At 48.2% G+C, this 13,900-nt stretch overlaps 1 protein-coding gene and 1 pseudogene across 7 annotated transcripts in view; both read left to right on the forward strand.

Annotated features, from left to right (window-relative positions):
* Positions 1-703: 703 nt before the first annotated feature.
* LOC118708859 lies at positions 704-1,390 on the forward strand (annotated as a pseudogene).
* A 10,957-nt stretch (positions 1,391-12,347) lies between these two features.
* The window catches only part of BOD1L1 (biorientation of chromosomes in cell division 1 like 1), a 45,501-nt gene continuing 43,948 nt past the window's right edge, over positions 12,348-13,900 (forward strand). For all 7 annotated transcript variants that reach the window (XR_004984744.2, XR_004984750.2, XR_004984748.2 and 4 more), the window contains exon 1: positions 12,348-12,677. Coding sequence is in view for 3 of the 7 variants with exons in the window: in XM_045574048.1 (XP_045430004.1) it covers positions 12,444-12,677 (234 nt within the window). In the remaining 4 variants the exon portion in view is untranslated. The remainder of the gene's footprint in view (positions 12,678-13,900) is intronic.

Below are 13,900 nucleotides of genomic sequence, written 5' to 3' on the forward strand. Positions count from 1 at the left end.
ACAATGAATTTTCCAATTGAGGGAAATTTGTTGTTTTGTTAGAAATTGGTCATCTTTTGGAAAATGATATCACCAACAACAATGCAACTCATAATAGAAGTTAGCAGACCATCACATCTCCCTCTCCACTCTGCATGTGGACTGATCAAATGTAGAGTTATTTGTGAAATGAATTTTTTACACAATGAAATCAAGAGTCTGTGTACTTCATTGTGTCTTCTAATGTAGTAGCCCCCAAACATTTGAAGACCACATTACCTTACTATATGAAGTTATTTTCTTTTCACTTTTCCTTTGTATAATAGTTAGGATTCCATATAGATTAAAAAGAAAACACTTGTGTAGACAGGTTGTATTACCTGTGAACGTCAAGATATTAAAAGAGGCATTATGAAGTATTTGTTTTTGAAGGGATGCTGGGCACAGGAAGAGAGGTTCTGTCCTCACCGTTTTCTAAAAGATGACAGCCCCGGTCCAAAGCCAAGCACCAAGATGCACAATATGCAAATATGTTCACCTACTCCACGTGGCTCCTTAATACTGACTCTACTGCTATGGGTTCTGGGTGCACCAAAGATTGAGGAGACCTGAGCGCCTTGCTTCGTGGAGCTTCCACCAGGAAAACAAAAGCCCGGGTCTACTGATGTTAAATATTTACCTAGGCTTTGCAGATGCCACCACCCAGAAGCCGCCATGACCAGCCATGGTGAGCCCTACCATGTTCTTCAACATTGCAGTGGATGGAGAGCCCTCTCCTTCGAGTTGTTTGCAGATAAAGTTCCCAAGACAGCAGAAAACTTCTGTGCTGTGAGCCCTGGGGAGAGAGGATTTGGTTATAAAGGTTCCTGCTTTCACAGAATTATTCCGGGATTTATGTGCCAGGGTGGTGACTTCACATGCCATAATGGCACTGGCAGCGAGTCCATCTATGGGGACAAGTTTGAGAACGAGAACTTCATCCTGAAACATACAGGCCCTGGCATCCTGTCCATGGCAAATGCTGGGCCCAACACAAACGGCTCCCAGTTTTTCATCTGCACCGCCAAGACCGAGTGGTTGGATGGCAAGCACGTGGTCTTCGGCCAGGTGAAAGAAGGCATACATACTGTGACGGCCATGGAGTCCAGGAATGGCAAGACCTGCAAGATCACCATTGCTGACTGTGGACAACTCTAATACATTTTACTTGTGTTTTATCTTTACCACCAGACCATTTCTTCTGTAGCTCAGGAGAGTACCCCTTCACTCCAATTTGCTTGGAATGTTCCATAATCTTTGTGTTCTTGCCAGTTTATTGGGTTCCATCATTCCCTTACCCCTTCCCAGTCTAGCTGGATTGCAGAGTTAAGTTTATGATTATGAAATAAAAACTAAAGAGTTTTCTGTCAAATAAAATAAATAATAAATAAAAATAAATATTCACCTAACCTTTGGCTCAGTAAATCCACTCCTGGGTACATATTCAAGAGAAGACATTATAAGGATGTGGATAGCAGCTTTATTCATAGTAGACAAAAGCTGCCAAACATCCAAAAGTCTGCACGTGAGATATCCCTGGGAGGCAGGCACTGAGTGGTAGGGGGAAAGTGTGTGGCTGGGAATACAAGGGAATCATACTTGTGCCAGGGCTCCCAGCTGAGTGATCTGGAAGAGAGGGAGCGCCATCGTGTGGTAGAGATGGTGCAAGTCAGGCTGGTTCCTGGGCTTCTGACATCACTGAGAGATATAAGGCTGCACAAAACTAGCACCTTACAAGTGACTCCCTAGCAGGAGCCCTCTGAGTGTCTGTGGATATCTAGCAAATGATATAATTTCAATTAAAGCTGTCATTTATTGAAAGTTTACAATGCACCAAGTCCTAAGCCAAGCTTTTCAATGCAACACACACACACACACACACACACACACACACAGCTGCCAATATTCTCCTCATTACAGAGATGAAGAACTGGGCCCGGAGTCGTGGATAATTCCCCAGCCTGAGTCACAGAGCAAGTAGAGATGGAGTTGGGTTCTAACCAAGAGGGAATCATAGTGATCCTCATTTGCTACTAGGAATTGGGTCTGGGGGTTGTCTGACTACAAAACAAACACAGGGGGAAATGCAGGCAGGAAAGTGAATGCCAGCCAAAACCTTTCCTGGCAGCCATGCCCCTTTCCCTTCAGGTCCTCAACGTGTTCTATAATGAGGCAGAAAAAAGGGTGAACCACAGGGGCACTTGCAGTAGGTACTGCTCCGTGTTTAAAACTGGCTCCATGGGGGGAAGAAAGCCCTGATTTGTGGCCCTTGCCATGTGTGGGAATGCTCCCAGGGTGGCCAATTTCAGGCTACCAACTTGGCATCAACTACTTCACAGATTTCCTGACAATTTAACCTAAGCGCATCCTTATGGAATTGATTCTGTTCTAAGAAAATAATGCTTGTTAGGTAGAAGTGGGGCCTTCCCTCATTCTCCAGTCCCGGATCATCCGGAGTTCTTTAGAATCCCTCGAGAACCTCCTGCAGGGTTTTCCTCACACGGGTAATTGATTCCAGCTCAGCAGGCCCACACAGTCTAGCTGTGTGATTTCAGTTACAGCTCTGGGCTCTAAGGACTGACTGAAGATTCGTCAGGTAAGAGACATCCCAGACCAGAAGGTTTGATGTCATGGCTGTTGACAAACTGGAGAAAAGCTCCATCCTGGTGAAGATTGGGTTCAATGAATTAAAGAACGAATTTGAACTCTTACAAATCTAAAAGCAGAGTGAGAGTATGGATGAGCCACAAACATAGGGGTGGGCAAAAGTAAGTTTATGTTGTGAGCGACATTCCTTTGAGTAAATAAAGCTATTGCAATAATCATAACCTGCATGTCTTTGTCTATAGGAAGAAATGTAAACCTACTCTCTGGGCCGCCTGCATATATCTTGACGGTGGGTCACAGTGAATCACAAAATAACCTTCTTTAACCAGCAATATAGCATAAAATGAATAATAATGGAATTGCAATAAAAGAGGAACATGAGCCCTAACCGATTTGGCTCAGTGGAGAGAGCATTGGCCTGTGGACTGAAAGGACCCAGGTTCAATTCCGGTCAAGGGCATGTACCTTGGTTGCGGGCCCATCCCAGTAGGTTTCTCTCATCAGTGTTCTAACTAATAATAATAATAATAATAATAATAATAATAATACAATATATTAAAAAAGAAAGAAAGGAAGGAAGGAAGGAAGGAAGGAAGGAAGGAAGGAAGGAAGGAAGAAAGAAAGAAAGAAAGAAAGAAAGAAAGAAAGAAAGAAAGAAAGAAAGAAAGAAAGAAGAAGAAAAAATGTGTAGAGAGACGCCTGAGAAGGCACATGGACATTCTTTTTATTCTTATCAGCTGAGCCAGAGGGCATTGACAGAATCCTGTTATTAGTACTGGTTTCTTATCTTTATCCGTGTGCTTGAAATGAGGAACAAATAGGACCTTGACTTACCCAGGTCTTGATATGATAAATCTCATCCTTGTACCAAAAAATGAGGAACTTACCCAGGTCTTGATGAATAGGACCTGGGCGCACCTGAAACTCCTTTTGACCTTAAACTTCCCCTTTGGAAATCAATAAATGTGCTGTGTTGTCTGTGGTGAGTGGGTGAGTGTGACTGCTTCTCCATCAGAGAGGTGGCGCCCACTTAGCGCCCAGCTTGATGAATCTATTTCTGCCTCCATGTCTCTTTCTTTCTCTAATTTCTTAATCCCCAGCTCCTCCACTCAGGAATCTGTCGTTTTCCCTGTGGGACGTGGAAAACAGAGAAAATGCCCACCGCAAAAATGTTTTTAAAAAAATAAAAGAGGAACGTGATAACTGGGACCTATTCAATCCCCTGGGTTTTGTTTTCCTTTGCTGCTGCTTCTTCAAACACTGGGTTGAGTTTGGTTTTCCTGGGGGTAAGTTCAGTGGGGTGCTTAATGTAGGCTTTGGGTGGAAATCCATGGAACTGACCAAGCTACTTAACATTTCTAAGCCTCAGTCAGTTTCCTGGTCGGTGGACTAGTGATACTAAAGATGCTGTCCCAGCAGCTGCTGAGATGAATTGAGCATAAACTTGTATCCACACTTTAATTCAAGCTTCTCGCAGGGAAAAGACATCAAAAATACTAACTCAAAGGCATTATTCAAGGCTGAAAATCAATGTGACTTAATAAGTACTACTCAGAGTTTTACAAGTTATTAGGTTTAAAAGTTATTAGGATAACTTCAGGCTTAGAGGGCGTTGATGGCACTTTGCTATCTGGTTCAAGGTTACGGGGGACATCAGTGAACTGCAGTCAGCACAACGGAGTCAGTCTGCCTTCCCGGAAGGACTCCCAATTGCATTAAAGTCCATCAGGAAAATACTGCAGTGCTTTATCAGGAATGCTAGAGCCCACCCACATGGGCTGAAAATCACGTCAGCCCCCAGAGTTCTGCGCCAGATGAGGTTTGGTATGATTTCCTTTGACACCAGGCTACCCTGAGGGTTCGATGAAATGATAACCACAGCAAAATGTGTGTTTATCCTGAGCCAGAGTCCATGGTGAGCACTTCACGTCCATGATGGAACCATATCACCCACCATTTAAATTTCTCTAGGGCACATACCCTGTCCTTGCTATCAAAGCCCTACTCGACTCAATTCTAATCCCATCTGACTCTGCTCTTCCCCTTGCCCAGTATTCTTCATCTGCAATAACCCGAGGCCTGCTCTTCAAACACATTGAGTCGACTTCTGCCCCAGGACCTTAGCACTCGCTGTTCTCCCTGCCAGGGCTACTCCTCCTCTTTTCCCATGGTTGGCTTCTCCAGGACATTCAGATCTGAGAAAGAGCTCCCTTAATATCCACTGCTACCCAGTCATCCTCCGTCATATCATCCTACTTAACCCTCTGCTGAGCACATACCACTGCCTTATACTTTATTCATAGTGGAGGGTGTTTCTCTCTTTTCCACATCCAGCATGGAAAAGGAAAAAAGACAGATTCCTGAGTGGAGGAGAAGAGGATTAAGAAATAAAAGAAAGAAAGAAAGAGACAATAGGCAGAAATAGATTTAAAAGTTGGGTGCTAGGTGGGAGGCTGTCACTCTGATGGAAGAACAGACACACACCACAGATGACACAGCACATTTATTTATCTTCCAAAATACAAGGGTGTTTCACTAGAAAACTTAGGATCAAAGGAGCTTGGGAGGGCCCAGGTCCGATTCATTCCCTCTTTCTCCGTGCTAGACTAGATTTACATCTCAAAGCCCTCTCCCAAAACCTGGACAAAGGTAAATCAGATCTGATAAACACACACACACACACACACACACACACACACACACACACCACTTTCTTGTGGGGAATGTAACCTGGACAGGACTCTGCCAGTGCCTGGGGCTCAGGTGATAATTTAAAGAATGTCCATGTGCCTTCCCTGGGGGCCTTGTACAATTCAGGTATTTGTTTGCTGGCTGCTAGCTCCACTAGAATGGAGGCACTGGTAGGGCTTGCCTGCTTTGCTCACCTATTCTCTCCCCCACTTGTTGTGGGTGCATATTAGGAGCCTAAAACATACTTGTGGAGTGAATAAATGAGCTCAATCAATCCTCCCCAAAACCCTCTCTGGTAGGTCTCTTATTCTTTCCATTGCACAAATGAGAAAACTTATTCTTTCCATTGCACAAATGAGAAAACAGGGTGCAGACGGGCGGAGCAATTTGCCCCCTGTCATCAGGCTGGACAACAGCAAAGCTGAAATGCAGACCGCGGTGTGGCTCCACCTCCCCTTTATGCATTACACATCTAATCTAGGAAACGAAAATAAATCTGCCTTTGCTCTAGACTTACATTTAAATTAGTTCCTCTGACAGTCATTAGTCAGAGGGCTCTCTGCGGCTCTATGTAAATCAGAATGAAGAAAAATGCCCACTTCAAGAGTGGATATGCCTCTAATCGCATGCATCTATCTCTTCTATGACTAGCCTGGAATATTAAGCTACTTAACAACTTGCTCGTGCCTTCCTTTCCCTCTGCCCAACCAGCATCCGTCATCTCTTTCAAAGGCGGGGTGAAGGCCACCGCCTTCCTGCGTAGTGCCTCGGTGGCCAGCTCAGGCCACTCCAGGACCCTTCCACACATTCATTTTCTATGTGACCCAACCACATTGGTTTTATTTTCTGTGCAGTATGTGTGCTTAGTAAGCTTATTTGGTCTTTCTGAAGGGCATGCTGGCTCCCTGAGCCTGGGGCCTATGCCCACTGGGCTTCCCTTCCTAGGCACCTGCATGGACCAGCACGACGGCACAGGCACGGTACAGGTGCCTAATGGCAGGAAATTCAACTCCAGAAATAGAAATGCATTTCCTTCTCTCCTCACTCCTTGGTGAAAGTTCTGATTTGGGAAACAACACAAAAGCTCACTTTTGTAAAACTCACTTTTTTTTTTTAAATTGATTTTTAACAAAGAGGAAGAGATAGGGATAGAGAGTTAGAAACATTGATGAGAGAAAATCATCGATCAGCTGCCTCTTGCACACCCGCAACTGGGGATGTGCCTGCAACCAATGCCCTTGACTGGAATCGAACCCAGGACCCTTCAGTCTGCAGGCCGACGCTTTATCCACTGAGCCAAACTGATTTCGGCTAAAACTCACTTTTTGACCACCATTGTAAGTTGATCAATATCTGACAAAGATTCACTTTAATCTCAACTGACTGAGCCTTTATATATATATATATTTTTTTTTTTAATATATTTTATTTATTTTTCACAGAGAGGAAGAGAGAGGGATAGAAAGTTAGAAACATCAATGAGAGAGAATCATCAATCAGCTACCTCTTGCACACCCCCTACTGGGGATGTGCCCACAACCAAGGTACATGCCCTTAACCGGAATCGAACCCGGGACCTTTCAGTCCACAAGCCGATGCTCTATCCACTGAGCCAAACCGGTCCTGGCCTGACTGAGCCTTTTGTCTTTTTCTTTTTCTATATATGATAACACTGTCTTTGAAATGTCAAGGTAACTGGTAACTTCTCTTTTTCAGTAACTTCTCTTTTTCCGTACCTCTCCAGGTTCAACCAATGCCTTAGGGCAGTGGTCGGCAAACCGGGGCTCCTGAGCCACATGCAGCTCTTTGGCCCCTTGAATGTTCTAATGCCACTTCTTCAAAGTAGACTTGCCTTGGCCGAAAACTGACTTCTGCGCATGGGCCATAAAGTTTTATTCGTGTAGAGAGCCTCTGAGAAGGCACATGGACATTCTTTTCATTCTTATCAGCTAAGCCCGAGGGCACTGGCAGAATCCTGTTATCAGTACTGATTTTTTATTCCATGTGCTTGGAATGAGGAACAAATAGGACCTTGACTCACCCAGGTCTTGATATGCTAAATCTTGTACCAAAAAATAAGGAGCTTACCCAGATTTTGATGAATAGGACCTGGGCACACCCAAAACTCCTTTTGACCTTAAACTCCCCTTTGGAAGCCAATAAATATGCTGTGTTGTCTGTGGTGAGTGTGACTGTCTCTCCATCAGAGAGATGGCACCTACCTAGCGCCCAGCTTTATGAATCTATTTCTGCCTCTTGTCTCTTTCTTTCTCTAATTTCTTAATCCCCAGCTCCTCCCCTCAGGAACCTGTCAGGGAGAAACACCACACATTCGCCCTGTACGTGCACACTCGCACGTGGTATGTTGTGGAAGAGCCACAGTCAAGGGGCCAAAGAGCCGCATGTGGCTCTTAAGCCAAGGTTTGCCTACCACTGCCTTAGGGCACCAGGTGGAGACCACAAAGTCCCTCATTGTTGACTGGTGACTATCCTGTGCCCATCTATGAAAAAGAAGCACGAGTCTATCACCCTACTTTTTACCCATTCCCAGAGGTTCCCCTGCTTTGCTTTCTCCCACCTCCCTAATCTATCACCAGTGGGTTTCAGGGTACCTACTTACATCTCCTGCTTTGATGGCAATTTATAAGAATAGGTAAAAACTGCCATTCAGTAAATTGAGATTCTACTTCCCATAATTTTTGACAGTTTGACTCAAATAAACTCACACAAAAAATTTTTTAATATATTTTTATTGATTTTGCAGAGGAAGGGAAAGGGAGAGATAGAAACATCTATGATGACAAAGAATTATGAAGCGGAGGCTCCTGTACACCCAACACTGAGGATCTAGCCACCAGCCCAGGCATGTGCCCTGACCGGGAATGGAACTATGACCTCTGGTTCACAGATCAAGGCTCAACCACTGAAGCACGCTGGCTTGGCCAAAAGTTCTTTACAGGTTTGAATGTTTCTTACATCAGCACTGGACACCAGGCGTCAGACCATGTAAGAAATTGCAACTGTTCTGAAGACGCCTGATCACATACCTACCAGATTCTGTCTGCATTCAAGCCCACCAGCTCAGCCCCCAAATCCACTGATGACAAAGTTTCCCACCAGCGACTGCATAGAAGGATGAAACTCCAACTCCGGAGTGCTGCCATCATCGACCCAATGTCACCTTGGCTGGGGTCTGTGTGGCTCTTCCCTTTGGATGTCCCATCCCTCTTCCCCTTTCCCTAAATAAAATCAATGTTCTTTTTTTTTTAAATTCTTTATTGTTGCAAGTGTTGCATATGTCTCTTTTTCCCCCCCCATTGATCTCTCCCAGCCCACCCCCCGCCCCTCCAACCTAGGCCTTTACCCTCTATCGTCTGTGTCCATTGGTTAAGTTTATAAGCATAGAAATTCTTTGGCTGATCTCTTACCCTCCCCCACCCAAATCAATTTTCTTTAATTACCATCTGAAATGGCTATTTAGCCTGCCGGCGAGCACCATCCACCATGTACACCTTTTATCATATACACAATAACATATACATTTAGCAACATGTTACATTGCTAAATATATTGTTGGTAATTGGGTAAAGGGGAAAATATGTCATAGTCCCATCTTGTTTTTAGCACTAATTTTGAAAATGGATAAAATAATTATATCTTTCACCATTTTAATCTTGATTGCTTTTACTAATAAATCTTTTAAGATTCATTTCATGACTCTTGCTGCAGCCTTCATTATACTCTCAAAATGCATGAGGCTTTATGGGAATTGATGCAATTAAGCCAAACTGTTTCCGAGGGAAAGTAGATGCAATTTGGCTAGTTTGATGTTAATTAGGTTATAAGACAAGCATTTTTCATACTTGACAGTTTCACCTTGAATAAGCTGTATCATTAGCTGAAAAGTTTGGGCAAAAACAAAATTGAAACACATAACAACACCACCAAAAGGCATTTTATCGAAAAACTTCATGGAAATGAAAAATGTTTACATTTTCCCCAAAGTTTGAATATATCAGGTAAACATGGTACATCTCATGGTGGGGTTGGGGGGAGGTCAACTTCAAAGTCATTTGATGTCTTGGTAAAACCTGTTTGGTATATTTCCCCAAAACTGAAAAATTAAGAAAAAGAAAAAAGGACAAGGTAAGCAAATCCTTTGACAAGTCAGGTGGTTTTCTATTCTTTGCTTTCAACAAAATTGGAGGTCCTAATTGAATAGTCACCTCACAGATCATCAAATCTAATTTTTTGAGATGAAGAATTGAGTGACATTGCTACAATAAAACTCTGTCCACGGGTACAGTACTTGTTTACATGAACAGGGTTTCTGAAGGCATACAGCTATAGAAACTGACAATGGGATTAATTGATGTACAACTCTTCCCATTCTGGCAATGACATCACCCACAGAAGAATGAATTTTCTAAAGCATCTAGAGGCCTGGTGCACGAATTCATGCATGGGTGGGGTCCCTCTGGGTGGCCTGTGGGGATTGGGCTGAAACCTGTAGTCCAATGCCTCCTGCAGCTTCTACCTGCACCTGATGGCTCATGCTGGCCTCACTGTGCGTGCTGAGGGTTTGTGCCCAATTAGTCCTTATTGGGAGAGGCTCCTGCTGCCACAGCATTGATCACTAACTGTGAGTCCTGTATCTGGCACCCTTCTGAGGGGAGTGGCCTGCAGGATCAGGCTGAAACCGGCTCTCCAACATCCCCAGAGGGGTCTCGGATTGTGAGAGGGCGCAGGCTGGGCCAAGGACCCCACTGGTGCAAGATCAGTCTTGAGAGGGACCATGGGAGGGCTCCAGGGCATGTCCAACCCATCTGGCATAGTCTTGATGAATGGGACCACAGCAGCAAGCTAACCTACCGGACAGAGTGTCTGCCCCTGGTGGTCAGTGCACATCATAGCGAGCCATTGAGTAGCCTTAGCATATCTAATAAAAGAGTAATATGCAAATTAACTACCACTCCGCTACACCCATAAGTCATGCCCACAAGCCATGCCTACAAGCCAATCAGGAGCAAGTATGCAAAGTAACCCAACCAAGATGGCTGTAGCCACAAAGAGAGCAGGAGGGAGGCTTGGGTTTCCCTGATGATGGAGGAAGCCAAGCTTTTCACACACCCTGGCCAGCCCAGGCCTCTGCTTAAGGCTACAAAGTTTCAATTGTAGAAAATAAAGAAATCCCAGATACCAGGGCCTCCGCTTGGGTGGGGTGGGGGGGGTGTGGGTGGCCTGCAAACCACCACAGGCCCCTCTCCCAGGCTGCCCCACACCTCAAGGAAACCCCCACCCTGATCCTGGACACCCTTCATGGCAAACCAGATGGCCCCCACCCATGCACCAGGCCTCTATCCCATCTAATAAGAGTAATATGCAGACTGACCATCACTCCAACACACAAGATCTGCCCCCATGTGGTCAAAGATCCTGCCCCCATGTAGACACAAGATGGCCACCACAAGATGGCCAGCAGGGGAGGGCAGTTGAGAGGGACCAGGTCTGCAAGGGAGGCAGTTGTGGGAGATCAGGCCAGCAAGGGAGGACAATTGGGAGGGACCAGGCCTAAAAGGGAGGGCAGTTAGGGGTGACCAGGCTGGCAGAGGAGGGAAGTTGGGGCCAAACAGGCTGGCAGGGGAGAAGTTAGACATCAATCAGGCTGGCAGAGTGGTTAGAGGGTGATCAGGCAGAAACGGTTAGGGGCAGTCAGGAAGGCAGGCAGGTAAGCAGTTGGGAGCCAGCAGTCCTGTATTGTGAGAGGGATGTCTGACTGCCCGTTTCAGACATCCCTCGAGGGGTTCCAGATTGGAGAGGGTGCAGGCTGGACTGAGGGACACCACCCCCCATGCACAAATTTTGTGGACTGGGCCTCTAGTAATTAGCATGTTATGCTTTGATTGTTTGAACAGTCCACGGGTCACCTGACCATCAGACACTTAGCATAGTAGGCTTTTATTTTTTTAGATACCATCCACTTTACCAAGATGCATTTTCTTTTTCAAAAGGTTTTCATTGATTTTAGAGAGGGAGAGCAAAGGAAAGAAACATGAATGATGAGAGAGAATCATTGATCAGCTGCATCCAGCCCGCCCTGCCCCCTCCATTGGGGATCCAGCTTAAAAGCCCAGCATGGGTCCTGACTGGGAAGCAAACCACGATCTCCTGACTCAACCACTGAACCACACCAGCTGGGCAAGATGCATTTTCCAACACACTTTGCATTCTACTCCATAGTTATGAAAACAGGCAATATTTATTTTGCTTTAATTGTGTGTTAATATTTTAAAGACAATAGCCCAGAATCGCGATTAGTTGTCTCTGTAACCTTCAGCAACTTAGCTCATAGCTTTGGGCCTCAATTTCCTGCTTTTTGAGTTGAGAGTAGAGTTGCTACAAAGATTGAGATGATGCAGGTCAAAGCTCTTGACGCCAAGCTGGTATACAGTGCATGCTATGCAAGCGTGACCTGCTCCAATTAGAGGAATCAAAAGCAAAGCCCTTAAAACTAACAGCCTGTGGGTTCATTTTCACACCGGCAGGGAGACGGTGCTGGAGGGAAGGGGTCCAGCTGGCTGGCACAATGGGAGTAGGAAGGGATGGGACCCAGGACCAGGAGGATGGAGTGGGGATCAGGCAGGAGGCCCCTGGAGCTCCCTGCTTGCAGGAAAACTGGGCTGGATCCTGAAAACGAGGGTTTGGGGAGAGGTCAGAGCCGCAGTTCCACGTGCAGTTCGCCTTAGAAAGGCCCAGGGACCTCGACTGCTCCGTGAGACCGGAGTAAAGCACCAGGCCAGCGCCTGCCCCCCCCCCCCCCCCCCCCCCCCCCCCCCCGGACAGCTCCACGGGTGGAAGGGCCGCTCGCCGAGCACTGAGCTCCGCGCCGCCGCTCCCTACGCAGCGCGGCCGCGCGAGTGCGCCTGTGCGGCGGCGGCCGGAACTGGCCCCGCGCGGCTTCCGTCGCCGCCCCTCCGTCACCGGGATCGCCGCCTTCTGCTCCCTTCCCAAGGTTCCCTTTCACTTCCGGGGTCGCCGTGGGTCCGCTGGTCCTGTAACAACATCCCGTGGGCCTCGCTCGGGCAGCGGGACCGGTGCAACCGCCGCCCGCCCGGAGCGCCGCCGCCATGGCCACCAACCCGCAGCCGCAGCCGCCGCCCGCGCCGCCGCCGCCCCCGCCGCAGCCGCAGCCGCCGCCGCCGCCGCCCGGCCCCGGGACCGGCCCCGGCGCGGGCGGGCCGGGCGGCGCGGGCGCCGGCGCGGGGGACCCTCAGCTCGTGGCCATGATCGTGAACCATCTCAAGAGCCAGGGCCTCTTCGACCAGTTCCGCAGGGACTGCCTGGCCGACGTGGACACGAAGGTTCGGGGCGCGCGGGCGCGGGAGGGGAGGGGAGGGGAGGGGAGGGGAGGCGAGGGTCCCGCCCGGGCCGCCTTCCCGGCGGTGTCCCGCGTGCGTGCACCGCGGACCGGCCGCGCCTCTGCCTCCCCGGCGGCGGCCCCTCCGCGTGGGGCTCCCCCGGTTCCCGGGCAGCCGCGCCGGGCGCTCATTCATTCGCCCGCCGGCTCCGGGGTTCAGCGCGCCCGCCGGGGGCTGAGCGCCTGCTGCGCGGCTTAGGCGCCGGGGTAGACCCGCGAGCGAGACTCCCTGTTCGTGCGGGGGGGACACGTTTGGAAAAGCTAAGCAGCGCTTTCACCCCCGGTTCATGTTTTCGTCGCGGTTTACTTAGTCTCCGCGCTCCTCTCCTGGAGCGTTCTGGGCGGGAAGGGTGGGCTCTTTGTCCTTTGGGGAAGTTAAGTGGTTGTGAATCGGATTGTGTGTAGGGTGCATTGCTGGATGGATGATTGGGGGGCGGGTGGGGTAAAGAGGTACAAAGGTAGAGCTGAACAGCGGCAAGATGGGTTGGGGAGATGGGAATTTGAGTGCCTATCAAGGACTGTCTGATGGGGTAACAGGCCAGGTCACTTCCCCATAATGAGGAGTTTGAGGAGTTTGGGCATGGATGGGGAGACCCGAGCCATCCAGTGGGAAAAAAAGGAGGAGAGGTGCCAGCTGACAATCCAGTGGAGGAAGGGCAGGCAGGAAAGAGGAGTTCAGGAGAGGGATGAGGAGAGGGGAAAGGTATGCAAAGCGCTTCCCTGGACAAAGGGGGTTGCACCGGGGGGAGGGGGGGGGCCCACAACGACACGGACATGATTTAACACCAAATGTCAGCGTGGAGGGGTGTTAGCAGGAACCAGGTAGCCAATCGCACCTGGCTCTGCAAAGGAAGAGCGGGGTCACCGAGAGGAGCTTGGTGGGAGTATCGGAATACTGGAAACAGTTGGAAAATTGTTGCGTTTTTCTTTCTTGGTTTGCTACAAGACAGAGCATGGTCTTGTGTGTGGGTTGGGGGAGGGTGGTTGGTTTTGGCCTAGATCTGGTTGTGTCCATCCGGTAGTTTTGATGGGGTGAGGGTTTTCTCATGGCGTGCTCAGCTGTTCTGAGGAACCCCGTTTCTTTGAGAAAAGGGTGTCTGCAGCAACGCCGGCCAGTTAATCCGTCCCTGCAACGTTGGGGTGAGCTGCACAGGTCTGCGGTGTCCT

The sequence above is a fragment of the Pipistrellus kuhlii genome, unplaced genomic scaffold (assembly GCF_014108245.1).
Source record: "Pipistrellus kuhlii isolate mPipKuh1 unplaced genomic scaffold, mPipKuh1.p scaffold_m20_p_1, whole genome shotgun sequence".
Lineage (NCBI taxonomy): Eukaryota > Metazoa > Chordata > Mammalia > Chiroptera > Vespertilionidae > Pipistrellus > Pipistrellus kuhlii.